Raw genomic sequence first — 27668 nt, forward strand, 5'->3', positions numbered from 1 at the left:
TTACTTTTCTGGTTTGTCTTCAAGGTATTAAGATTGGTAATACTAGACTATTTAATTTTCAAAGAAATACAGAATAACACTCTCGTTTTATGAATTGTTCAAAGAGTTATATTGTTCATCAGTAGGAGTTTCCTTATGTAGACAGAAAGCAAGCACACATAAACTATTAGGCCAGCAGAGGTAGTTTTGGAGTTATGATCCCAGAGAAAATAATCTATGACAACATCTGCTTCAGTTACATATACAAAGCATTTCATAAAATATTAAGGAAAAAAGCAAGCCTCATAAATAATTAAAATTTAATAAAAGCTCCTAGAGCCAGCTGTTTCCATTTAGGGGATGAAAGATATAGACAGCACCTTAACATTTATAGTGTTATGTCAGTATGAATTACCCCCAAAATATCTTTGGGAATATGTTACATTTTAGACGTGTTGGAATAGATTTTTACTCCAGAAGAGAGTAATAATGGTGTACAATAAAAAACCTAAAGAATTTCAAACTTCCCAGTGAGTTATCAAATCACTTCATTGCCTTCAGCTGTTTGACAAGAACTGTGTAACAAGTTCTTTATAACAGAAAAGCACAAGGCATATAACTTGTAGGTGTGAGCTTTTCTCACTTGGAACAAAAGACAGCCTCTCACGGACACATCATTCTTATTAAATTTTTATTCCACTTTCACTCTAAATGTAAGAGCTCCTCATTAATTCCTCATCCCTGGGAAGCAAAACACCACATTAGTGAAAGCAAAAAATGAAAGCTTATCTCTTTATGTATCCAAACTAATTCATAAATTCTTAATTCATTTTTGAATTAAAGTAACATAAACTACAGAGATAATATAGCATAGTATAACACAGTAGAAAAGTATGTAAAGCACTATGTGCATGTGACTCTGGGCAAGTCACATAAACTTCCTGAGTCTTTGTTCTTCTCCATAAAATGAGCATGTTAATACCAATCTCAAGGGATTCACAGTATAAGATGTGCTAAAAAAAAAAAAAATCCTAGGAAATTAGGTGTGTGTACAATATTAATTATAACTATATGTTTTCTAAACATAACAGCACTGTATGCAATCTAACTTTTTCTTGGAAAAAGAAATTTCAAAGACATTTAACAGGATAGAATAAAAAATATGAATACAAATAGCATAAATTTTTTTCTAATAAAATTTGAAATGAAAAATGTCAGATGCACTCAACATGAACTGTAAAATTCACTTCTATAATTCATGGGTTAATGTAGAAATAACAAAGTCCTACATATCATGGAGGGAGAAATTTTTTAGCCTTAAATGGGTTTGTGTGAAAACAGAAAGACTGAAAATAAAGGTCTTAAGTGGAAAAATAAGCTTGAGAAAGAACAAGAACATAAACTTTAAAAATGACCAAAGAAATAATGTAGATAAAGGCAAAACTTACAGAAACAGAAACAGCATTGAGAAGCAGAACAAAAGCTGGCTCTGGCAAAGATGAATAAAAGACTGGGGGCTGGGGCAAGCACAAGGCCCGGAGTTCGATCCCCAGTACCGCAAAAAAAAAAAAAAAAAAAAAAAAGACTGGAATGTCAGCTCAAAATTAGAAAGCACAGGCAATCAACCTAACGAGAGAGGTCAAAGTCCTCTACAATGAAAACTACAGAACACTAAAGAAAGAAATTGAAGAAGACCTTAGAAGATGGAAAGATCTCCCATGCTCTTGGATAGGCAGAATTTATTGTCAAATGGCCATATTACCAAAACTGTTATATGGATTTAAAGTAATTCCTATTAAAATCCCAATGATATTCTTTATAGAACTAGAAAAAACAATCATGAAATTCATTTGGAAAAATAAGAGACCCAGAATAGCCAAAGCAATCCTTAGGAAAAGGGTGAAGCAGGAGGCAACCCAATACCAGACCTTAAACAATACTACAGAACTACAGTAACAAAAATGGCATGGTATTAGCACCAAAATAGACCGGCAGACCAATAGGTCAGAATAGAAGACACAGAGACAACCCACATAAATACAGTTATCTTATGCTAGACAAAGGCACCATAAACATACATTGAAGAAAAGATAGCCTAGTCAACAAATGGTGCTGGGAAAAGTGGAAATCTATACATAGCAAAATAAAATTAAACCTCTCTCACCCTACACAAAAATCAACTCAAAGTGGATCAATGACTTAGGAACTAGAAAAGAGACCCTGTGCCTCACAGAAGGAGAAGTAGGACCAAATCTCCACCATGTTAGCTTAGGAACTGACTTCCTTAACCAGACTCCTAAAGCACAAGAAATAAAATCAATAGTCAATAAATGGGATGGTATCAAACTGAAAAGCTTCACAGCAAAGGAAACAATAATGTGGAGTCTACAGAATGGGGAAAAAATCTTTACCATACACATCTCAGACAGATCATTGATCTCTGGGATATATAAAAGAACCCCCAAAATATTAACACCAGGGCTGAGTTTGTGGCTTAGTGGTAGAGCACTTGCCTAGCATGTGTGAGGCACTGGGTTCGATCCTCAGCACCACATAAAAATAAAAGTCCATCAACAACGAATAAAAATATTAAAAAAAAAAAAAAACAACTTAACACCAACCCCCCCCCCCCATAACCCAATCAATAAGTGGTCAAAGGAACTGAACAGGCACTTCACAGAAGAAGAAATATGGATGGTCAGCAAATATATGGAAGAAATGTTCAGCATCTCTATCAATTACAGAAATGCAAATTAAAACTACATTTACATTCCAACTCACTCCAGTCAGAATGGCAATCATCAAGAATACAAGTAGCAATGAATGTTGGCTAGGATGTGGGTTAAAAGGTACACTCATAAGACTACAAATTGGTGCAACCACTCTGGAAAGCAGTATGGAGATTCCTCAGAAAACTTGCAATGGAACAACCACATGACCAAGTTATCCCACTCCTTTGCATATAACCAAAGGACTTCAAATCAGCATACTACAATGATGCAGCCATATTGATACTTATAGCAGCTCAATTCACAATAGCTAAGCTATGGAACCAATCTAGGTGCCCTTCAACAGATGAATGGATAAAGAAAATATGGTACATATACACAATGGAATATTACTCAGCCATAGAGAAGAATGAAATTATGGCACTTGCTGGTAAATTGATGGAACTGGAGAATATGGTGCTAAGAGGAATAAGCCAATCCCAAAAAACCAAAGGCCGAATGTTCTTTCAGATATGTGGATGCTAACACTCTATAAGGTGGGAGAGAGGGAAGAACAGAAGCTCACTGGATTAGACAAAGGGGAATGAAGGGAAGGGAGGAAGAATGAGAACAGGAAAGACAATTTATCAGATATAAATTTCCTATGTTCATATATAAGTATACGACCAGTGTAACTCCACAACATGTACAATTACAAGAATGGGAAGTTATACTCCATGTATGTAAATATGCCAAAACACATTCTACTGTCATGTATAACTAAAAAGAACAACAACAAAAAAAGCTGCTTCTTTTCCCCACCCTGCCCCCACAGCTTTACATATGCTAGGCAAGCATTCTACCACTGAGCTATATCCCCAGGCTCGCCAAGATGCTTTTAAAGATTTTTTTTCAACATTCTCTTGTGAAAAATTTAAAATACACATACAGTAAGAAGAATCAGATAATGAACACTTAGATACCCATTATAATTATGCAATTAATATTCTACTTCATTTTCTTTTCATACACTTATCTATCCATCCACCCTTCTTTTTACACATGAATCCTTTTATATCTTTTATTGGATTCTGGGGGTTAAAAATACAGAAAAATAGACATATGACAAGACCTAAAGTACCAGGCTAGTAATATTTATATTTCCCTATCAATTCTGCATTTTTAATGTTTTTCTAATTAAAACTCTGGTATACTGAGGAGAATATATACATAAGGAGTTTGTGTCCCTTTTCTTTCCTGTCTTTGGACAACGTCATACAAAGATGAATACCCTGATCCCTTTCCAAACAGCTTCTAAAGGTAGTCAGTTCCCACTTCCCCTGCCAAAAAAAAAAAAAAAAAAAAAAAAAGAGAGAATTGAACAAGATCTTTTAAAGCAGCAGCTACAAAGCACACATATTTTTATAAATGTATGTATTCAGCCAGAAAACATGTACTATGTATTTCATTTATCAGGTAGAATATAACATTAACTAATCACAAGAACAACTGATTTATATTCCAAAAGAATAGTTTCACTACAAAAAATTGTAATCTATCAGATCCTGAAGAAAAGAAATTACATATTTTTTTTCTACACCATTGGGACATGTGAGCAAAGTTGACAGACTGATATTTTTAAATGAAAAGACTACTGTTGAAGAATGACATCATACAGAAGGTTTACCAAAAACCAAAATATTGTAGTATTCATTTTTAAATCAATTATCAAATGCTACTTTTTCCTTTGGGCCTCTTTCTTTGCACTGACATATGACTTTGTTCCCTTAAATAACTTAGTTGAGCGCATTCAAAATTCATTTGAGTGTAAGATAAAACTCTAAACCTTTCTTCTCAAAGGCAACACATGGCAATGAACTAATATTCTGAGCTACCTTGTTTCATCACCTCCTTCTGCGTTCTTGCTTGTGGCACCAGCTCATCCATAGGGAGAACAGAACATCCTCCAACTTTGCTGGAAGGATGCGGTCTGCAGACATTTGTCCTTTAAAGCATTCTTCTAGTCTCACTGGTATCTTTTGTTTTGTTTGTAGCAAAACACTTTGGATCTAAAATGGTTAACACCATTCACTGCACTGAAGGTACCTTACCTTGCTGGAGTTCTCTAACAAAAACTGAAATGTGTTCTGCACAGTTTGGCATGTTTCTAGCTCAGTCCGGCTGAAGGCTATTAAATAATCCTTAAGGTGATCATACACATTGCCATCAAGAGCCTAGAACAGAGGAGCAAACAAAAGCAAAACAATTATGATAGAGTTGACACATATTTCCTCTATGTCTACAAGAAAATTATGAATGTTCAGTTTAAAATCTATTAATAATAAATGGACAAAATATATAAACTTATGTAAGAATAATATAAACATTACCACTTGAGAAATACTGAATCTCTCTAATAAAAAAACAACTACAAAAGGTAAAATCCAGGGACTGGATCCATGGATCAGTGGGAGAGTGCTTGCCTAACACATGTGAGGCATTGGGTTTGATCCTCAGCACCATGTAAAATAAACAAATAAATAAATAAAATAAAGGTACTGTGTCCCTCTACAACTAAAAAAAAAATAACAAAAAAAAGGTAAAATCCAACACTGCTAAAACTGAAAGGGAAATAGAACACGACATGGAGGCAAAAATGTCTGGGTTCCTGATCTTTGTTCATTTGCTTATTACAGTTTCTGTAGACACTGTGTGGTTGTGGAGGCATAGACATTTAATACAATAATAAAAAGAAAGGATGCAGGCACAGCCCTTGGAACAGATACATAATAAAAAAAACTCCATTTTTCCTTATCCATTATTGGTAGAATTATAAATTTACTAAAAGAAGGGTCAGATAAAAAATATACTTATTAAAGAAGGGTCAGACAAATATTTTTTTAAAATGACTCAGATTCTGTTTTGTTTTTTATCTCTATGCCTAATTTGGACATTTCACATAAATGAAATCATATAATATGTGGACTGGCTCCTGTTACTTTGCATATGTTTCAATGCCAATCAATGTAGTAATATTTCATTCCTGTTTACAACTAAATAATATTCCACTGTATGGATATACTGCTTTGTTTATTAATTTCATCGGTTGATAAAAATTTGTTTCCTTTGTACTATTAGGAATAATGCTGCTAAGAACATTCATGTACAAGTTTTTGTTTGAACACCTGTGTGAAGATTAAGCATGCAAGGGAAAACATTCTTGTCATCCATATCTAAAACAGAGCCCAGAGGTCATGGGAAACACTCAGGTTTCTAATGACTGTTCCAGGAACTTCACTGGCAGGTTCACTGAGCAAAACAGCCTCCTTTATCGTTTAAGTTCATATTTTTTTCTTCTTAGAAAAGGTGACAGAACTGCCACCTTCGATCTCAAACCAGCTTTATGTAGTGACTACTGGTACTCACCAATCAGAGTTCACCAGCTCCCTCAAGCACACAAAGTACCAATGAACTTACTTTCATAATGACTCACCTCGATTCCTCTGTCCCAACAAAATCATTAACCTTTCGTTTGTTTTGGGGACATTCCAAAGGCCATCCTGACCTGTGTACAGGTATCCTGGACTTTAATCCTAATTTTTTTTATTACTCCTAAATAAAACCTTTTTTGTTTTGGAGATTTGTCTTTCCATTTAACTTTCACACCATTTCTCCCAGGAATATATCTATGAATGGAATCGCTGGGTTATGGTAGAGGTAATCCTACGTTTGACTTTTTGAGGAACTGTTGAACAAATTTCACAATGGCTTCACTTGCCCACCAAGCCATGAAGGTTCCCATTTCTCCACATTCTTGCCAACACTTCTTATTTTCTGGTTTTGGTATTTTGTTTTTTTAAATTATGAAAGCCATTCTAGTGGTTGGGAAATGGTATCCCACCATGGCTTTGGTCTGTATTTCTCTAATGATCAATGACTTGCTTATTGGCCATTTATATGTCTTTTGGAGAAATGTCTATTCAATTCCTTGAATCATTTTTTAATTGGGTTGTCTTTTTGATGTTGAATTTTAAGCATTCTTTACTTATTCTAGATTCTAGTATCTTGCAAGATACATAATTTTCAAATATATTCTCCCATTCTGTGAGCTGGTCTTTTCACTTTTTTTATTGGTCTTTGATAAATGAAAGCTTTAAATTTTGAAACAGTCTTACTTAGTTACTTTCTTTTTCTACATGTGTTTTGGTGTTACATATAAAATACTCAACAGATTTTATATTAAATTCCATTAGTATTTTTTGTTTGGCTATTGCATTAAACTTTTTCTGTAAAACTGATTTCTAAAAAGTTCTGCCCCAAAGTAGTAACAAATATTCATCTTTAGAAGTGCTCACACCACCAGATGGCACCATCGAGCACTTTAAATATGAACAGCACAGATAACTTTAATACAATTTCCGCGTTTTTATGTAAAATGACCAGAAACTGCAGGTGATAAGTCGGAATTAAATACCTGCCTTAGGACATGCTTTTTATAAAATTTTAAAAAATAGTAACATATAATTTCTGACAAAGATTTTGGCTTAGAAATGCTTGTGGTACGTGGTGACAACTCTGTGTTTGCAGGAAATCACTGAAGTACTTTTTTTTTTTTTTACATACAGCATTATGAGCTCTAAAAAAAGGTGACATGCATTTTAAGGTGACCCAAACACACACACACACACACACACACAGTTCCTGTGATCTCACTACTGAATGACAACTGTGCCTAGGCCCTTTGCTAGCTGTATGGGTCTGAGTGATAGGAAACTGGAAGGTTAAAAAAAAAAATCAAAGTTTTGTTTGTTTGTTTTTGCAGTGCCTAGCAATCAAACCCAGGACTTCATACTTTCCAAAGCCATACTCTATACTGAGCTAATCCCCCAGCCCCCAAAGTCCTTTTGTTACTTCTCATCTGTACCATTGCAACAACAATCTCTCCTATGGCCTGCACACAGCAGTCCTTCTCACCATCCCATTTGCACACTACAAGCTGGAGGATGTTTTGAAACTACATATTTTATTTGATTGTGCATCACATTTAGGATACGTTTTCTAAAAATTCTTTATCATGGACTGTATAATTTGGACTTGGTTTATCTCTTGCTTCCTCACTTATTACTCTCCAATTCCTTTCCTCGTTACATTTCTGTACAACACATATCTTTTGGTTCCAAAGCTCCTCCTTTGCCTCTGAGATTCCACACAAGATTTCTTCTGCCTTGATTGCCCTCAGCCATTCCTTTCTGGCTCACTCTTACTCATCCTGAAGAGTTTCATTTGATTATTATCTTCTCTGAATATCTCTCTTTTCTGCTTCATAGCATATAACCTCATGCTTATAATATTTGGTTATCTTTTCTTGGGATCTCCATGGAAGAGCTCATGCCTGTTCATCACTGCATATTCTGTGCTAAGTATGGCAGCGTCTGCATACTGGTAGTGCTCAACAAATATTTGTTAACAAATAACACATGGATCGAAAAAGAATGCACCCACACTGAACCCCATTACCAAAAATCATGCCTAGTGATGTTACAAAGCATTAGCAAAATTTTGTAAAAGAACATAAATATATGATTTCACAAAATTTTGTCTAATGCAGTGTTTCCAAAACTTTTTAGTAGTAGCATCTGCTGTGGAATCTCAGCATAATTCATGACTCTACATGCTTCCTTCCTTCCAGCAACAGATTCTGCTTCCCTGACCACAGGGGTGAGTAACTCAGGCCAAGGTGCTATGCAAGGCAGAACTTCAAACCCCTACTCTCTGCCCCCAGTTACAGGGCAAAGGTGGATACCTGATTTAAATTAGAGCACATTGGTATAGAAGCCACAACACGAGTCCAAAATATCCTATCTTTCTCACCACATGGCTATTCTTATCTCATAGATATTTATTTATATTTGCACAGGAGAAAATTAAACCAACTCATAAGGAAAAGCTGTGATGAGAAATCTGGCAGTGAAGATGGGAAGAGGGACTAGAGAGAGGGATGGGGGGTGTCCTGGGATATGGTAGTTCCCAAAGCAAGCTCTACCTGTCTCTTCTGTGATTTGGTTACAGTAGCCAATGCATTCCCATTTTTAAAGTTACTTTGCATCTTTGTTATCTGCAATCAAAGACTCCTCACTGAGGGGGAATGAATGACAAATGCAACTTATATTGGTCATATCTAAATTGTGTTTTGGATGGCCATACTACCAAAAGTGCTATACAGATTCAATGCAATCCCAATTAAAATCCCAATGACGTACCTTACAGAAATAGAGCAAGCAATCATGAAATTCATCTGGAAGAATAAGAAACCCAGAATAGTTAAAGCAATCCTTAGCAGGAAAAATGAAGCAGGGGGTATCCCAATACCCGAACTTCAACTTTATTACAAAGCAATAGTAACAAAGACGGCATGGTACTGGTACCAAAATAGACAGGTAGATCAATGGTACAGAATAGAGGACACGGACACAAACCCAAATAAATACAACTTTCTAATACTAGACAAAGGCGCCAAAAATATGCAATGGAGAAAAGATAGCCTCTTCAACAAATGGTGCTGGGAGAATTGGAAATCCATACGCAACAGAATGAAACTAAACCCATATCTCTCACCCTGCACAAAACTCAACTCAAAATGGATTAAGGACCTTGGAATCAGACCAGAGACTCTGCAGATTATAGAAGAAAAAGTAGGTCCCGATCTTCAACATGTCGGCCTAGGACCAGACTTCCTCAACAGGACTCCCATAGCACAAGAAATAAAAGCAAGAATCAATAACTGGGATAGATTCAAACTAAAAAGCTTTCTCTCAGCAAAGGAAACTATCAGTAATGTGAAGAAAGAGCCTACAGAGTGGGAGAATATCTTTGCCAATCATACTTCAGATAGAGCACTAATCTCCAGAATCTATAAAGAACTCAAAAAACTCTACACCAACAATACAAATAATCCAATCGACAAATGGGCTAAGGAAATGAACAGACACTTCACAGAAGAAGATGTACAAGCAATCAATAAACATATGAAAAAATGTTCAACATCTCTAGTAATAAGAGAAATGCAAATCAAAACCACCCTAAGATTCCATCTCACCCCAATTAGAATGGCGATTATCAAAAATACAAGCAACAGGTGTTGGCGAGGATGTGGGGAGAAAGGTACACTCATACATTGCTGATGGGGCTGCAAATTAGTGCAGCCACTCTGGAAAGCAGTGTGGAGATTCCTTAGAAAACTTGGAATGGACCCTCCATTTGACCCAGCTATCCCACCTCTTGGCCTATACCCAAAGGACTTAAAATCAGCATACTACAGAGATACAGCCACATCAATGTTCATAGCTGCTCAATTCACAATAGCCAGACTATGGAACCAACCTAGATGCCCTTCAATTGATGAGTGGATAAAGAAACTGTGGTATACATATACAATGGAATATTACTCAGCCATAAAGAATGACAAAATTATGGCATTTGCAGGCAAATGGATGAAATTGGAGAATATCATGCTAAGTGAGATAAGCCAATCTCAAAAAGCCAAAGGACGAATGATATCGCTAATAAGTGGAGGATGACACATAATGGGGGGGAGGGAAGGGTTAATGTTAGGGTTAGAGTTAGGGTTAGGGAGGGGGGCAAGTATGGAGGAAGAAAGTACTGTATAGAGGGTAAAGAGGGGTGGGAGGGGTGGGGGGAAGGGAAAAAATAACAGAATGAATCAAACAACATTACTGTATGTAAATTTATGATTACACAAATGGTATGCCTTTACGCCATGTACAAACAGAGAAACAACATGTATCCCATTTGTTTACAATAAAAAAAAATTGTGTTTTGGTTGTATTAAAAGGAAAAAAAAAAAACCAAAACCCTTGATTCACACAGATAATTAATTGCAAATAAAATTTAATAGTTTGCCTTTCTATATACCTTCATTTAAGCAGATCTAATATCTTAAAGCGACAATTTTTTTTTTCAGAGATGAATAAAATACAATCCAAAAACTGCATCGATTCTTATAAATTTGAAGTAAGAACTACTTAAAGTTTGTGCTAAGTGTAAAAGAATCACAACTATAAAAATTTGATAAGGACATGCATGGTAACGATGCATCTGAGTCTTGTATAGCAGTTAGACATTTAAGACATAAGAATGCTCTCAAAGTACAATTATTCAATTTCAAATGAACAGATGTGCACAAACTTTAGTTCAAAGAGACCTGTGTGAAGTCATAAAATTTCTTAATAGTACACTAGAATATATGCTCAGGAATGGTAGAAGAAGCATTCTTTCAAGGTTTATACAAATATTGAATTAAACTGTCAATATCAGATCCTTAGTTGTTTCTAAAATGAACAATTTGGTAGGTAACTTATCCAAATGTACATTTAAAAAAAGTCAGGTTAGGTGCAGTGACGCATAGCAGAATCTCAATGACTTAGGAGGCTGAGGCAGAAGGATCACAAGGTCAAAGTCAGCCTCAGAAACTTACCAAGGCCCTCAGCAACTTAGTAAACCCTTATTTAAAAAAAAAAAAAAAAAAAAAAAAAAACAAAACAATAAAAATTAAAATAAAAAAAAAGGACCAGAGATATGGTTTAGTGGTTTTGGTTAAGTGCCCCTCAGTTCAATCCCTGGTACAAAATAAACAAAAAAAAAAAAAAAAAAAAAAAAAACAAAAACCACAAACTTGTGACTACCTGATATAAATTTCTGAGAGAATTCTGTAATATTTAGACTGAGAAACAATGGAGCCTGTAAGCAGCAATATATTTTAAAGGGCCAGTAGTGTTTTTGAAAAACAAAACAAAACACCTGAATTTGAATGCCTTAAACCAGTCATGCTCTTTTCAGTTAAGTGTAGACCAAATGTGACCCATACACATTAACTCTGCCCTCAACTCATTCTATCTGCTTGATTCCTAAAATCAGTTTAGAACCAGAACCCATAACAGTAAATACTCAAAATAGTAAGAATAATTGAAGATAGTCAAAAGACAAAATGAGAAACTTAGAATTCTACAATATTCCACTGAGCATTTAAATTTACAGTAAAGTATAAATTCCCTGGAACTTATTTGAAGAGAAAATTATCATGAATTAGGAATTACAAGAAATTTTTTTCTAAGTATTTGATGCAATTTCCCCTAATGTGAGAACTTTAAACAGTGGCCTCCTTATTTTCAATTCAGGAAGGTCACAGAGTCTTTAGTCAGCATTATGCTGAAATCTCTTGAGTTTCCTTAATGCAGCATAGAAAAACAAACTCTTCTTTTCTCAGAGCCATGAGCATTTCTAAAATAGTCTTTGGTAAAAGTCAAGGAAATAAATATTAAGATGATAAATGTGAGCTGTCTTAAAATTAAATCAAGAAATTCTACAGTCCTCCTTTGCTGATGTTGGAAGCAAACACTGATTGCCTGTATGCTTTTGTTTATCTTTCTCAGAAGATCCCAAGCTGTACCTGCAGAGAAAGTAGCTTTTTACAGATTTAAAAAAAAAAAAAAAAAAAAAAAAAAATCAAAGCAAGTCCTGGGCTGCTTTGCATTACTGTAAATATCTGAACATGTGACTGAATTTGTAAAATTAAAACCACATCATCTAATTTTATACTTGATTGATTGGTTTTAAAGCTCTGAGCTACTGAGTTCTGTGAAAGAGGAAGGAAATAGGAAAGTTTCTGTCTGTAACTTACAAAATCTATCTTTTGGGCTAGATAACCTCATTATACTTGCCTTTAAGTTCACGGACTCTTTTGTCAGCCAGCTCAGTTTTGTTATCAAACACATTCAGTGTATTTTATTTCAGTTATTGTACTTCTGTATGTGAGTGTGTGGTGCTGGGAATCAAACCCAGGGCCTTATATGCGCTAGGCAAGCACTACCACTGAACTACACTTCCATCCCAGTGATTGTGTTTTTTTTAACTTCAGAATTTCTATTTGGTTCCCTTTTTAAATTTCTACCTCTAATGACATTTTATATGTGGTGAGATTCATTTTCATAATTTCCTTTAGTTCTTTAGTCGTGGTTTCTTTTAGTTCTTTGGTTATAATAAAAATAGGTGCTTTTAAATCTTTGCCTAATAAATCCCTCAGGGACAGTTTCTGTTGACTCTTTCTTATCCTCCATATGGTACATACATCCTGTTCCTCTATCATCTCATACTTTTTAAGTTTAAAACTAAACACTAAAATAGCAGATTTCTGCTCACCAACTGCAACACCCCAACAGAAAAGAAATGCACTTCCTCAGCAGTGGTCCAGATGACCCATGGGTAGTGAAGATATGTGCACAGATGTGCAGCTGGGAGCAAACAGACCTGGAGGGCTCAAAGACCTTACACAGAGAAACAGTTCAGGTCTTTAGGTGTCTAAACCAGAGAAACGTAAAGATAAGACAGTAGATAGAACTGATGCAAATAGACATAATTGGAATTGACATTTCAATTTAGTCACAGAATTTTCTCATATTCATCTTTTAGCTGTATTATTTAAATGGTATCCTTTGCACATATTTTTGACAATGGAGTAATGAAACTCCAAAAAGTATTCAGCATGAAGAATATCAAGTCTTATTCAGGAGGTAATATCACTGATGTTGATCTGAATGTTCTTTACATTGAAAAAAAAATTTTTTTTCCCTTCATCACTTTGCCCCTTGATTCATTGACTCTATCCAGCAGTAGCAAACTGAACTTTGTGGGGTTACAATTGCTACTTATTTTTTTTTTTATTTCTTTTTTTTAAATTGTAAACAAATGGGATACATGTTGTTTCTCTGTTTGTACATGGAGTAAAGGCATACCATTTGTGTAATCATAAATTTACACAGGGTAATGTTGTTTGATTCATTCTGTTATTTTTTCCCTTCTCCCACCCCTCCCACCTCTCTATACAGTCCTTCCTTCCTCCATTCTTGCCCCCCCCAACCCTAACTCTAATCCTAACACTAACCCCTCCCACCCCCCAATTTTGAGTCATCATCCACTTATCAGCGAGATCATTCGTCCTTTGTTTTTTTTGAGATTGGCTTATCTCACTTAGCATAATATTCTCCAATTTCATCCATTTGCCTGCAAATGCCATAATTTTATCATTCTTTATGGCTGAGTAATATTCCATTGTATATATATACCACAGTTTCTTTATCCATTCATCAATTGAAGGGTATCTAGGTTGGTTCCACAATCTGGCTATTGTGAATTGAGCAGCTATGAACATTAATGTGACTGTATCTCTGTAGTATGCTGATTTTAAGTCCTTTGGGTATAGGCCAAGGAGTGGGATAGCTGGGTCAAATGGTGGGTCCATTCCAAGTTTTCTAAGGAATCTCCACACTGCTTTCCAGAGTGGCTGCACTAATTTGCAGCCCCACCAGCAATGTATGAGTGTACCTTTCTCCCCACATGCTCGCCAACACCTGTTTTACATTGAAATTTTAAGAGAAGAATTAATATACATTTCTGGGACACATACAACTATTAAAGGAAAGAAATTTATCTCCTTATATACTTCCACTGCTCTCTTCCATTGCTCTCTTCTGAAACAACAATTACTGGTTAATGGTCTGAACATTTTGAGACCCACAACAGACTCCAACCAACAGGAACAATATTTGGCAGATGGTATACTTACATGTGATAGCTAAATTTCTTTGCATCTGCCTTATCTAAGCAATTTTGGGATACTATGACATAAAAGAACCTGTGATAAACACAGTAATAAAGTAATTACATCCAACAATTCGATTTAATAAAATATTTTTTGAGTTTTACTCTGTGTCAAGAACTATGTAAAGGGTTGAAACTGAATTTGTATTTATGTTTTTAAAAAATAATCATGAGAAATGCCCCAAGCATTAAAAACAAGCATGCAACAGGATAATTTTAACTATACTGGGTGACAAAAGAGAGGCATCTGGACAAACATTGATATTTAAGGAAGATTTTCTAGAGGAAATGATCCCTGAGTGCACTCAGTACAGGTTGAGCATCCCTAATCCAAAAACCCCAAATCCAAAATACTATGATATCTGAAATGTTTTTAATGCCACAATACTCAAAAATTGTGGATTCTGGGGACATTCAGACTCCAGATTAGGGATGCTCAACTGGGAATGTCTGTGCAAATATTCCCCAAATCTGAAAATTCCAAAATCTGTAACAGTCCCAAGCATTTCACATAGAGCTTCTCAATCTGTGTCTCGCTAGGCACCATGGGAAATACAAAACATAAAATATGTGAAACACTTAAAAGAAAATGCAGGCTGGGCGCAATGGTACATGCCTGTAACCCTGGCAGTTTTGGAAGCTAAGGCAGGAGGATTGTGAGTTCAAAGCCAGCCTCAGCAACTTAGTAAGGCCCTAAACAATTCAGTGAGACCCTGTCTCTACACAAAATATAAAAAAAGGACTGGGGATGTGGTTCAGTGGTTGAGTGTCCCTAGGTTCATTCCCTGGTATCAAGGGGAAAAAAAGTGGTGTCTAAGATGCTAAATATGTAATGTAGGGTATTTTAAAATTTCAATACAATAGTCAGAGTCTACTTTTTTGATATTTAGTCATTTAGAATATCAAATCTTTCACATACAGAGTCTATAAAAAAAGAATTTGGCTTTCCTTATTGTAAACATTCACATGTCTATCTTAAAGTTAACCCAGCAAAAAAACTTCTGCTTGCTAAGCAGTATTTGAATCACAGAAAATAATTAGCTAAGGACATTTAGGAAGGAAGGTCAAGAAACATAGGATTCATTTCTCAGCAGCAATGACAGGAATTCTTCCCTTAAAAAAAATACAACTAAACATTTTATTTTTCCAATTAGTAAGACTAATTGCAAATAGACTGTGTCTCTGATACTTTTTAAGGAATGGGCTTAAAATTTTAAAACAAAAAATTTGAACTTCCTTAGTTCCAAAGTTTAAGGTACTTTTGATTCTAACTTAATTTTTGCTTACAGGATTAAGGACATTTATTCAGATATTAAAAATTGCCAAATTGATAAAAACCATTTCAGTTTCTCTGTTAGATTTTAATCTCTTAAATAAACTTCCCTGACTTTTAGGAAATCTATGAAGAAAGCTGGTGGTCCTTTCCATAAGCAAATAGTAAAGTTCCAGGGGGCTTCTCTGAGCACATCTGTGCCCTGCTAACACAGCCCCTCTGGCAAGAGCCCCTAGTATTGGTGTGGTAGTGCAACAGCCTCAAGTAGAAAGTGTACAGATTCAAGCTGAAAAGGCATTTATGGCCTCACACAGATGATTCCCTGGGCTTTAATTTCACAAAAGCAGGAAAAATAAGTTTCAGCCCTAAGTAGGAAACAGCTTTGCCACCAATATTAGCCTTTTAAACTCATCACTATTTAAGATTCCAAATGTAGAAGTCTTGAACAATATTTATTTATTTATGGTCCTGGGGATAGAACCCAAGGCCTCATGCATGTTAGGCAAGCACTTTAACTCTGAGTCACATCTTCAACTCCTCTCAATAATATTTAAATGGTGTTTTGTGTGTGCTTATGCTTATCCCAAAATACACCACCCTGTTAATACTAAAAGAACTTCTGTAAAGCATATTGATATTCCTATTGATGTGAACAGGTTTGATCAGAAACATATTGCTTATACAATGCATGACTGATGTGATCCTACAATATGTACAATCAGAAAAATCAGAAATTATACTCCATTTATGATTTATCAAAATGCATAAATGCATTCTTACTGTCTATAACTAATAGAATAAAAACATTTTTAAATGCAGTTATACAAAATGTCATTTTATTTGCTAATAGTCACGTATCCCCTATGTCTAAAGTAGTATCTAAGAGAATATAAGTACTTAATAATGACTTTGGATGTCAGTTTGCTTAGTACTATTACTATCTTTAGTTTTCAATGATCCATTCCTTTTCCCTCCTCTCATAACTAGTTACAAAAGCTGTTTGAATAACACAAAATAAAAATGTTTAACTTATAAGTAAGCAAAAATTAACTTATATTAAAAATATTAATAATAGACCATATATATTCAATTGTCATACACATATACATACATACACTTTTAAAAAATTTTTTTTATTGTAAACAAATGGGATACATGTTGCTTCTCTGTTTGTACATGGACTAAAGGCATACCATCTGTGTAATCATAAATTTACATAGGGTAATGTCATACACTTCTTTTTAATCCTGGGGATTGAACCCAGGGGCACCTTACCACTAACCTACATCCCCAGTCCTTTTTGAGACAGGGTCTCCCTAAGTTATTGAGGCTGGCCTCTAAATTGTGATCCTCCTGCCTCAAGCCTCCTACGTACCTAGGATTATAGATATGCACTATAACATCTAGCTACATTTATCTAATTATAAAACAAAGTTTTGACAAGAGTGAAAGGATACACAAGTTCACATACTGCTTTTAGAAGTGTAAATTGATAGTTTTTCTGGAAGGCAGTTCAATTGTCAATATGTAAAGTATTGACCAGGGAATGTATATTTTAAAAAGGTATCTTAAGAAAGTTGCTAAAGAGCTATACAAAGACTTGTATAAGAGAAACTTCACTACAGTTTTCTTTTTAAAGCAGAAAAGAGGGATAGGAAAATTTATGGTATATTAGCTTGATCAAATACTATACAATCATTAAAATCGTACTTTTCAAGTAATGTTTAAAGGCAGGAATAGTTCACAATGTAGTTTATGAGAAGAAAGAAAAATACCTATGTAAAGAAGATGGTTCCAAATTTGAAACACATACATGAACTCTGTATATAGAAAAAATAAAAAGGATGTGTCAAGGTGACAAAATTGTTTACTGTTGTGTGGTAGCATTATTTTCTGTACTTTACAAATTTTCTTTTGTTACTTTAGTAACCAAAAGAAAAATACATCTTTTTTAAAATTAAAGAAAGCCAAATGATAATTTTTTTGCTATAAAACAGTATGCTATATGCTATGCTATTTGCATTATTTTTTTTGCAGCTATCCTAGTAAGTGAGGAAGAACAGCCAGAATGGAAGCAACTAGTAAAGTTTTATCAAACCCAAGAAAAGGTAAGGTTTGAGAAAAGGGAGTGATTAAGTACCAAATGCTGCTGTGAAGTAAAGAATAATAATTGTGAAAGGCAAGAAAGTTGTTACTACTGACACTGTGAGAACAGTTTTATTGGTACAGTGGGAGTGGTGGATTGTTAGAGAAATCACGACCAACTTCAAAAAGCCTACTAGCTAAGAAGAAAGTGAATCAGAAGGCAGGATCTTAATACATGTCCACGTAGTCACACCTTGCAAGACACTGAGCTCAGGTGCTTTTGGAGATGTGCAACCAAAAGTTCAAGAAACAAGCAGATCATTCTTAGCTTATAAAAAATGATTCCAGAAAACAGAAAGACTCCAAACTCATTTTGGGGATTTGTATGATTTTGAAACAACACAAACTAGGCAATGGAAATTAAAGATAAATTCTACTTATAAAGGTAGATATAAAAATCCAAAAGATGTAAATAAAATTGGCAAAGTGTGTTTAATTTAATTAATTAATTTTTGTGGTACTGGAATCGAACCCAGAGCCTCACATGTGCCAGGCAAGTGCTCTACCACTGAACTATAATCCCAGTCCCTGGAAAGTGAATTTTATTTTACTTATTTATTTTTTGGTACTGGGTTCCTAATCCAGAGGCACTTTATTACTAAGCCACACCCCCATCCCTTTATTTATTTATTTATTTATTTATTTATTTATTTATTTATTTATTTATTTTTGAGAAAGGGCCTCACTAAGTTGCTGAGGCTGGCCTTGAACTTGTGATTCTCCTATTTCAGCCTCCCAAGTTGTTGGAATTACAGGTGTGTGCCACCATGCCCAGCTGAAAAGTGAACTTTAAAAGTACAACATGGTTTAGTAGGATTTATCCCAAGAATGAAATATATTGATATATTATGAAAAATAAAAATCATATGCTCTTTCTTAAAAATGCAAAACCAAAATGACTCTCCCCTAAGGTTCCCAAACTCAACAATAATAAAATTTAATCATAATTCATTATAAACTTTTTCTTGAAATTAGGAATAAAAAGTAATTTGTTAATCTTGAGAAAGGATAATCCCTAAAGCAAATATCATATTAAAAGCTTTCAAGTTTCTCCATTGCATCTTTATGTTGCAGGCCTGAATAAATGCAATATATAGCAGGGGGAATGAGCTGTAAAGATCAATAATACATTATTATCAACTGTTAACTATATACACAGAAAAACTGAAGAGAATTTAAAATATATGCATCAGAACTAGACAAATTCAACGAAGGCTGCATTTTAAAATAAATCTACTGAGGTGGGTTTTCTGGCCTGGCAGAGTGAACAGGTTGATACCCTCTAAAATGAAACCCTATAAAACTGAATAAAATTGTCAAAGTCAGCCATTACAGGTTCTGGAAATCAACCAAAAGCAAATCGCAAACTGAAAACTTTTGAACACTGTGTAAGAACACAGACAATCTGTGGTATTACTGCCTAGGGTTGTTCTACATGGAAACAGTCCTATCAGAATAAAGCTGGCAAAGAACTAGCAGGTTCACTGCCAGAGGGACTGACTTGATTTGAAGCAGAGGGTGAAAGCTCATTTCTAGTGAAATGAGGAGTACACCAGAAAAGACAGTAGCTCTGCTGGACTAGGGCTGTGGTCCCAGTTGGGGTGAACATCTTACCAGCAAATTAGCTGGATTTAACACAAATCCAGGAAAATGAAAGTGCCATGTTTTCCATAAGACCCTAGCTGACAGGAAGGCCATGTGTTTCTGCAAGGGAGAAATGAGGGAACACAGCACAAAGTAAAAGCAGTAAAAATTAAACTACCTAAACGTAGAATGTAGTCCTCAACTAATAAGCAGACCCACAAGTGAAAGAGGGCAAAGGCCTATTATACTGTTTGAAATGTTAAAGAACAACTTGGGACCAATCTCTGGCTGACTGCCAAGCAATGAAGCATAGGGAAAACCATGAGAATGAATACAAAGCTCAGAAATAAAAACAATAAATAAACTGAGCAAAGATACTAGTGGTTGCACACTGCAGGATAAAGAGATTCTGAAAAATTAGACTGGATAAGCAATGAAACAACCAACTAAACAAAAACAACCTCAGGTTGGGGTGGGAAATACAGATATTCTAAAATATTATCTCAGCCTGGCATGGTGATGCATGCCTGTAATTCTAGCAACTTGGGAGGCTGAGGCAGAAAGATCACAAGTTCGAGGCCAGCCTCAATAACTTAGTGAGGCCCTGAGCAACTTAATGAGATCCTGTCTCAAGATAAAAACTAAAAAGGGCTGGAGATGTGGCTCAGTGGTTAAGCACACCAGGGCTCAATCCCCAGTATCAAAATAAAAATAAAATTATCTCAAATACCCCTTAAAAAATATGAGCTATGCCAAGAAACAAAAAAGAATTATCCATTCTCAGGGAAAAAGGAAGTCAAAAAAATTGCCTAAGTGGGCCCTGATTTTGGGATTTAGCACATACTGACTTTAAAACAAGTTTACAAATATGTTCAAGGAAATTATGTTCAAGGAATTAAAGGAAAACATAACAATGACTAAACAACTAAAAAAACACTATAGAGATAGAAGCAATAAAGAATCATTGCAATAAAGCAAGAAAAAGAAATTAAAGACATATAGATTAGAAGATAAGAAGTAAAATTATCTTTATCCTCAGATGACTGATGATACATACAAGAAAACTGTAGGGAATCCATACACACATGCAAAAAAACAAACCACTACCACAACAAAGACATTAATAATGAGCTTACCAAGATTGTAGGATACAAGATCAATACATACAAATTGGTTGTATTTCTACACCAGGCAATGTACTGACTGAGAATGAAATCAAGAAAAATATTCCACTATTCCATTTACAATAAGCATAAATAAGCTTGGAAAGAAACAAATTTAATTAAAAAATTGCGAGATTTATACACTGAAAACCAAAAAGGTATCCTAAAAGAAAAGCTCTAAATAAATGGAGATATTTCATGTTCATGGACTAGAAGATACTGTTAAGATGGTAATTCTCTTCAAATTGACCAGGAGATTTAATGAAATTCCAATCAAAATCTCACTAGGTTCTTTTTTTGGTAGACGTGACACAGATGGTTTTGAATTTTTCACAGAAAAGTAAAGAACCTAAAATAGCCCAAACAATTTTGAAAAAGAACAAAGTTACAACAATGACAACAGTGCAGTAATGATGTCAGTTAATTTCAAAGGAGCCAAGGAAATTCAGAGCAGGAAGGCTTAACTTTCAACAAATAGTGCTAGGAGGATGGATATCCACATGCAAAAAAATGTAACTTAAGACTCTCACCTCATTACAAACAAAAAATTAACTCAAAATCAACAACAGATCTAACTATAAGCGCTAAACATTCTAGAAACACTTCTAGAAGGAACACAGGAGAAAAGTTTTGTGACCCCAGGAAAGAGTTTTCTCAGATAAGACACCAAAAGCATGATTCCAAAAGAAAAAAGAAATTAATTAATTTGGATTATATCAAAATTAAAACTTTTGTACTTCAAAAGATATCATTTAAAAAATAAGAATCCACAGACTGGGAAAGAGAACTTGTAAATTGTAAATCTGATAAAGAACTTGTACCCAGAATATATGAACTCACAGCTAAGTTAATCTATATTTAAACATGGACAAAGGGTACAAATAGATAGTTCCCCAAAATGATATATGAATGATCTACAACACCTGAAGGGAAGTTCAGCATTATTAATCATTAGGAGGATGAAAATTAAAACTGCAATGAGATACTACAATATGAATGGCCATTATAAAAAAGGCAGATAAGAGCAAGTGCTGGTAAGTTGAAAAACAGTTTGTTAGTTTCTCAAAAATGTAAACATAAACTTACCTTATGACTTCACAATCCCATTTCTAAGTATCTATCCACGAGAAATGAAAACATCTGTATACATAAAGTCTTGTCCATGAATATCTGCAGCAAAATTATTCAGTGTGGCCAAAACAGAAAAAAATCCAAATGTTTATCAACTAATGAACTGATAAACAAAACTGTGATGTCTCTACATGCTGAAGTGCTGTTCAGCAACAAGAACTTTCAGCACATGCTACACGATAGATGAAACTTAAAAACATCACACTAACTAAAAGAAGCCCGACAGAAAAAAACGCATATCAAATATTTCCGTTTACATAAAATTCCAGAAAAGGCAAATGTACAGAGAGTAGACTACTGATCGCCTGGAACTGAGGGTGGGAGCAGGGATTGGGTGCACACAGGTATGAGGAAACCTTAAGGGATGATATAAAAATTGAGAAAGCTGTCTTTGTGGGCTGGGGATATAGCTCAGTTGGTAGAGTGCTTGCCTAGCATGCACAAGGCTGTGGGTTCAATCCAAGCACCACCAAGAAAACAAAACAAAACAAAATTTTTAAACCTAAAAATTAAGAAAGCTGCTTTGGGGCTGAGGTTGTGGTTCAGTGGTAGAGCACTTGCCTAGCATGTGTGAGGCACTAGGTTCGATTCTCAGCACCACATATAAATAAATAAAATGAAGGTTCATCAACAACTAAAAAAATATATTTTTAAAAAAAAGCTGCTTTTAAAAAAAGTCTAATATACTAAGATGAGTACAGTTTATATGAAATACCAACGAGTAAGTTAAAATGTAAGGAAAAACAACAAAACAGAAAAAAAGATATTCAACATCATGGGGGAAAGTTTTTAAACATGAACTGAAGGATTTTTTAAAAAGTCCTAAATATAATGAGATGAAACCATGTTCATTCATAAAGAGACTCAATATAAAAATGTCACCCAAATATACTATAAACTAAATATAATCCAAATCAAATACACATAGGATAAACAAACTGATTCTGAAGATCAGCGTGAAGGCCCAGTATGAACCAAAACAGTTTAGAAGGATGGTGTGATGTTGGCACAGGGATAAACAAGAAACCAATAAAACAGAATACAAAATCCAGAAATAGACCTGCATCTATGTGGGTACTGGTTTATAGTACAGGTCAGTTAAAACTAGACTATCTAATAAATGGTACTGGGACAAGTGGTTATTCATAAAGGGGAAAAATGCAATCCCTATCTTAAACCATATATAACACTATATTATGAAATACTTAAAGATCTAAACTTATAAAACAAAATTTCAGAGCATTTAGAATAAAATAAAATATCTGTATAGTCATATAATCTTTAGGTAAGGTATCAACAAGAAAAAAAGTACCATCAAAAATTAATAATTTTTAAGTATAAAAATTCAAAACTTCACAATGTATATATAACATTTCATGATACTCATTAACATTACTCACTACAATTTTAGTGTAGTTTTTTTTGGGGGGGTGATATTCACGATTGAACCCAAAGCCTTCCCCATGCTAGCAAGCAAGCATTCTACTACTGAGTCAAATTCCCAACCTTTTATGTATGATAGAATCCAAGTGTGTGTGTAGACAGACACAGACACACACACACACACACATCTAGACAAATTTCAAAAATCTAGTGTGTTCACTGAAACATCAAGTTGCAGAATAGGAACAGGATGATGCTACTTTATATATAATTTTTAAAGCACAAAACAATAATATGTATTGTTTATGAATATATATTTTAGTGGCCTTAAAAGTATTGAAAATATGGGTGGAAAGAAATAATCCTATCTTCGCAACAGCAGCTGTCTCTAGGGAGGAGAAAGGAAGAAAGAAAGGAATAGGTGAGGGGACTATAGGATTTGACTATTGCTTAATTTCTTTAAAAACTTATCTGATTCTAAAAAATACATATTTGTTAATTTTAAGTGATGGATACATGAACACTATTATCCTTTGTATTTTTCTATATGTTTGAAATATTTTCTATATATTTTTAAGGTTGAGGAAACAAGGGATTTAAAAGCATGAAGTCCAAGATGCCTGCTAGAAAGATCTGAGAGGGAAGTTTAGGACAAGGGCAGCACACAGCAGGGAGTGGGCTGAGGGATGAAAGAGCACAGGTGACTAGGAAGGCTCAGATCTTGGGTGGGAACTTGCAATTCTGTGGGAAATGAATCTAGTTATGTCTAATTTAGGAGCTTTTAAAACAATTACCTCTGCTTTTGGTTTTCTCTGATTCCACTAGTCATTCAGGTTTGTACCTTTGATTATGAGAAGGCATCAGAGGTGAAATTCACATTACCTTGGTTCTAATGGAAAGGGAGGAAATGAAGGGAGAGACAAAGGAAATGAGGGGGTGGGTAAGAAGAAGGTAAAGGGGTTTAAGATGCAAGTGAGCATACCCCAAGTTTAGTAGATCTAACTTCTGGACATATACGTTTTAAATGTTTTTCATGTTCAAAATATAAAAATTATATTTTAAAAGAATAAAAACAAATCCTAAACTGACTACAATGTAACTGTACATCCTTAGTGGAATATATTCTGAAGACCCAAAAACAGTCAAGGAAACCTTAAACTTTACTCAGTGGCTCTACTATCAGTAGTAATGTTGGTATTGTAATTTCGATTTTCTTTGTATATTCGATAGGCTAGAACAAATAAACAGAATGTTGACACTTTCACTACAGGGGAAAGCAGATATGATATAACGGAACGTAAAAAACCGTATAATTTAAATAATTGAAAAAAAGTTAGCATAATTACTTATTTTTTTTTTTTTATTGTCCTTCTCAACTAGATGTAAACTCCAAAAGGGAGAGGATACTATTTTGTTCACTAACCTCAGGTGGCACTCACAATGGTGCTTCACAGTATCTATTACACAAGCATTTGCTGAATGAATAAGATACTTATACATTTCATTTCATTTCATTTCAACACTTTCTTAGTTTTCAGTAGCACATCTATAATTGAGGTATTTGTTCTAAGGCACACAGAATATTGTAAACTGCTACACTAAGTACATAGGAAGATAAACATTCAGGCTTTAGTCATTATTTACTGTGATAGTGACAACTTTAACTCCTATTGCATGACAAGGAGTTAAACATAAACCATCATATAATCAAAACTTATGATGCTCAAAATGTCAACATTTGATAATATCCTCTAATCTGAGTCAGTGGAAATGGGTATTATGAAAATATCTAGCATACTTTACATGAAAAAGATGGTGGATGAACACAGTAATAGCTATTTTTGTGAAAGAAGTTTTGTATAGTATTTCTAGTTTTCACAAAGTCCTATAAGGTTGGTAATATTTTCATTTACAGAACAGGAAACTAAATCTTGAGATGTTAAGCATAATACCTAGGAGAATTTCTCAGGCTCAACTAAACATTCACACTCACAAGACTAATCTACATAGAAAGATGTAGGACAAAATTGATAGCCTTGCAGCAAGGCAGCTCTAGGTGTTCCTTTTTGTATGAACAGTCTCTGCAGCAGTCTCCGCAGTAGCTCACACAGCTACCCAGAGCTATTCTTTGCATCCCAGCCCCATTCCCCAGGCCCAGGTGAGGTTAAGGCCCAAGAAAATGAGACTCACATTAGTGGGTTTGGAAGTCATTCTGGTTTAATAGTCTCATGTCCCTCAGGGGCCCAAATCTCTTAGAACAATGCTATAGGTGTAGATTGCAGGTCTCTGCAAGGGACATGCAGTTATCAGAGTCAGTGCCCTCAGGTAAACTCAATGATATGGTCTCTTAAAACATTTACAGTTTTCCCATTAGACACTTTACTCAACAGGCATCATTTTATCAAGCAATGTTGCCTAGTAACATTTTTGACATAGAACATATACCAAGTCTTTTCAGCAAACATCATTAACATGGGCAATGGGCCAAAAATTGGAGGGGCAAAAGAACCTTAGATGTAACAATGATTTGTGGTCCTCCATAGGACCATGGTACATAAGCAGATATATGGTCTATCTGTGGTCTACTAACATTTCAAATGGGGTAAGGGCAATTAGGGGAAAAGGTCTTAAACTCTTTAGGGGCAATAATGTTCTTGGATAACAGATTTAAAACATTAACAAATGGCCAAATTACCAGGCAGAAGGGAAAAGGTGTTTTAAAAACTTTACTCACATTACTTGGTCAACACTACTCAACTAGTTAGAAACTTAAACTCAGGTTTGCATGATTCTAAAGTCTGAGCATTTTCCAATGTATCTTATGCCTCGATCAAGAGCTTTAAACAGTAGAGGACTTGAATTCTGTTTATGTTTATTTAAACTTTCCCTAGGTAAGAAATTCGATGTATCACATTAGAGACTTGAAGTCTTCTCTTCCATACACACAACCAGGTACCAGGTCAGCCAAGAAAAGCAGATTTTTAAGAGGGCTTTCCAGAGCTATGACTGAACTATAGAAATTTTCTTACAGGCTCCCATTCAGTGTCACCCAAACTTTGGTCCATACCTACGTGGTCTGACTAGACCTAAAGCTAAAAGCATTAATTTTGTTCAATATAGTTTTATGATATCATTATGGATATGTCACAAATCACTGCTTCTAATTAAGTATTTCAATTACTTCTATTATTGAATGTTTTATTTCTGAACGTTTAAGTTGCTTTCAGTGATCCCATCATGATTATGCATGTAGACAGTTTCACATACATCTATTTATATTCTTCACATAAATTCCTAGTATATAATTACTGAAGCAAAGGACATGGTTTGTTTTTATTTAATGTTTTAACTGATATGTAAAAACAAAAATTGTACATATTTATGGGATACCATGTGATATTTTAATTAATGTATACACTGTGTAATTTTTAAATCGAGGTAAACATATCTATCTCCTAAAACATTTATCACTTCTTTATGATGAAAACTTTCAAAATCCTTTCTTCTAGCTTTTTGAAATGGTCATTAGTTTGTTATACTTGTTTTTTTTTATTGAGATGTAAGTTACATACCATAATCATTTTAGTTGTGCAACTATTATCACTATCTAATTTCAGAATGTTCTGTCATCTCCAAAATATACCTCACACCCATTAAGTAGTGACTGCTATTTCCCCTTTTCCCCAACCCCTGGCAGTCACTAATCTACTTTCTTACTTTATAGATTTGCCCACTCTGAACATTTCATTCACATGGAATGAGGCAAAATGTGACCTTTTGTATCTCATTCCTTTTCCTTAACATGGTGTTTTCAAAGTCATCTATCTTGCAGCATAAATCAGTACTGCATTCCATTTTATGGCTGAATAATATCACATTGTATGAATGTAATGCACTTTATCAGTTACATAACACATTTAACAATTGATGAATATTTTGGTTTTCTTCCTTGGGAAAAAAAAAAAAAGTCTATTAAAATCCTTTGATTTTAACAACTGGGTCATCCTTGCAGTGTTTAGTTGTAAGGCTTCATTATATATCCTGACATTAGACTCTTATCAGATATATAATTTTCAAATAGTTTTTCTTCTAATCTGTGGATTTTCTTTTCACTTTCTTTACAGAACTCTGGTGCACAAAAGTTTTAATTCTATTATCTGTCTATTTCTTCTTTTGTTAATTGAGTTTTTGGTGATATCTGAGAATATCCTAAGATCACATGGACTTTATTGAGTTTTGTAGTTTTTAACTTTACATTTAGGTCTTTCATTTTGAATTAATTTTTATATATGGTATGAGCTAAAGGTCTAATTTCTTTTGAAAGAATATCCTTTCCCCCATTAAATGGTCTTGGTACTTCTGTTGAAAATCAACTCGCCATTGATTTACAATCATTAATCTTCAGTATTTCTTTTTTAAAAAACTGAATTTGTAGCTTTTGTTTTAGAATATTTAATTTTTCTTACTGACTTATAAGAACATTTTAACTCCCACATTATCATGTGGCTTGTCAGACAGAGACAGCACGAATACTGGGTGTAGTGGAATCTATTTGTTGTTGTCCATCAAAAGCTGTTCGTTCTTTCTTTCTGGGCACATGGTGGGACTGCATTTCCTAGCCTTCCCTGC

At 34.5% G+C, this 27668-nt stretch overlaps 1 protein-coding gene across 1 annotated transcript in view; it reads right to left on the reverse strand.

The window, feature by feature from the left end:
* FCHSD2 (FCH and double SH3 domains 2) overlaps positions 1–27668 on the reverse strand; it is a 245161-nt gene that overhangs the window by 69919 nt on the left and 147574 nt on the right. The window contains 1 exon segment of the mRNA XM_079103793.1: positions 4799–4921. Coding sequence (XP_078959919.1) covers positions 4799–4921 — 123 coding nt within the window.

The sequence above is a fragment of the Sciurus vulgaris genome (genome assembly GCF_902686455.1).
Source record: "Sciurus vulgaris genome assembly, chromosome: 11".
Classification (NCBI taxonomy): Eukaryota; Metazoa; Chordata; class Mammalia; order Rodentia; family Sciuridae; genus Sciurus; species Sciurus vulgaris.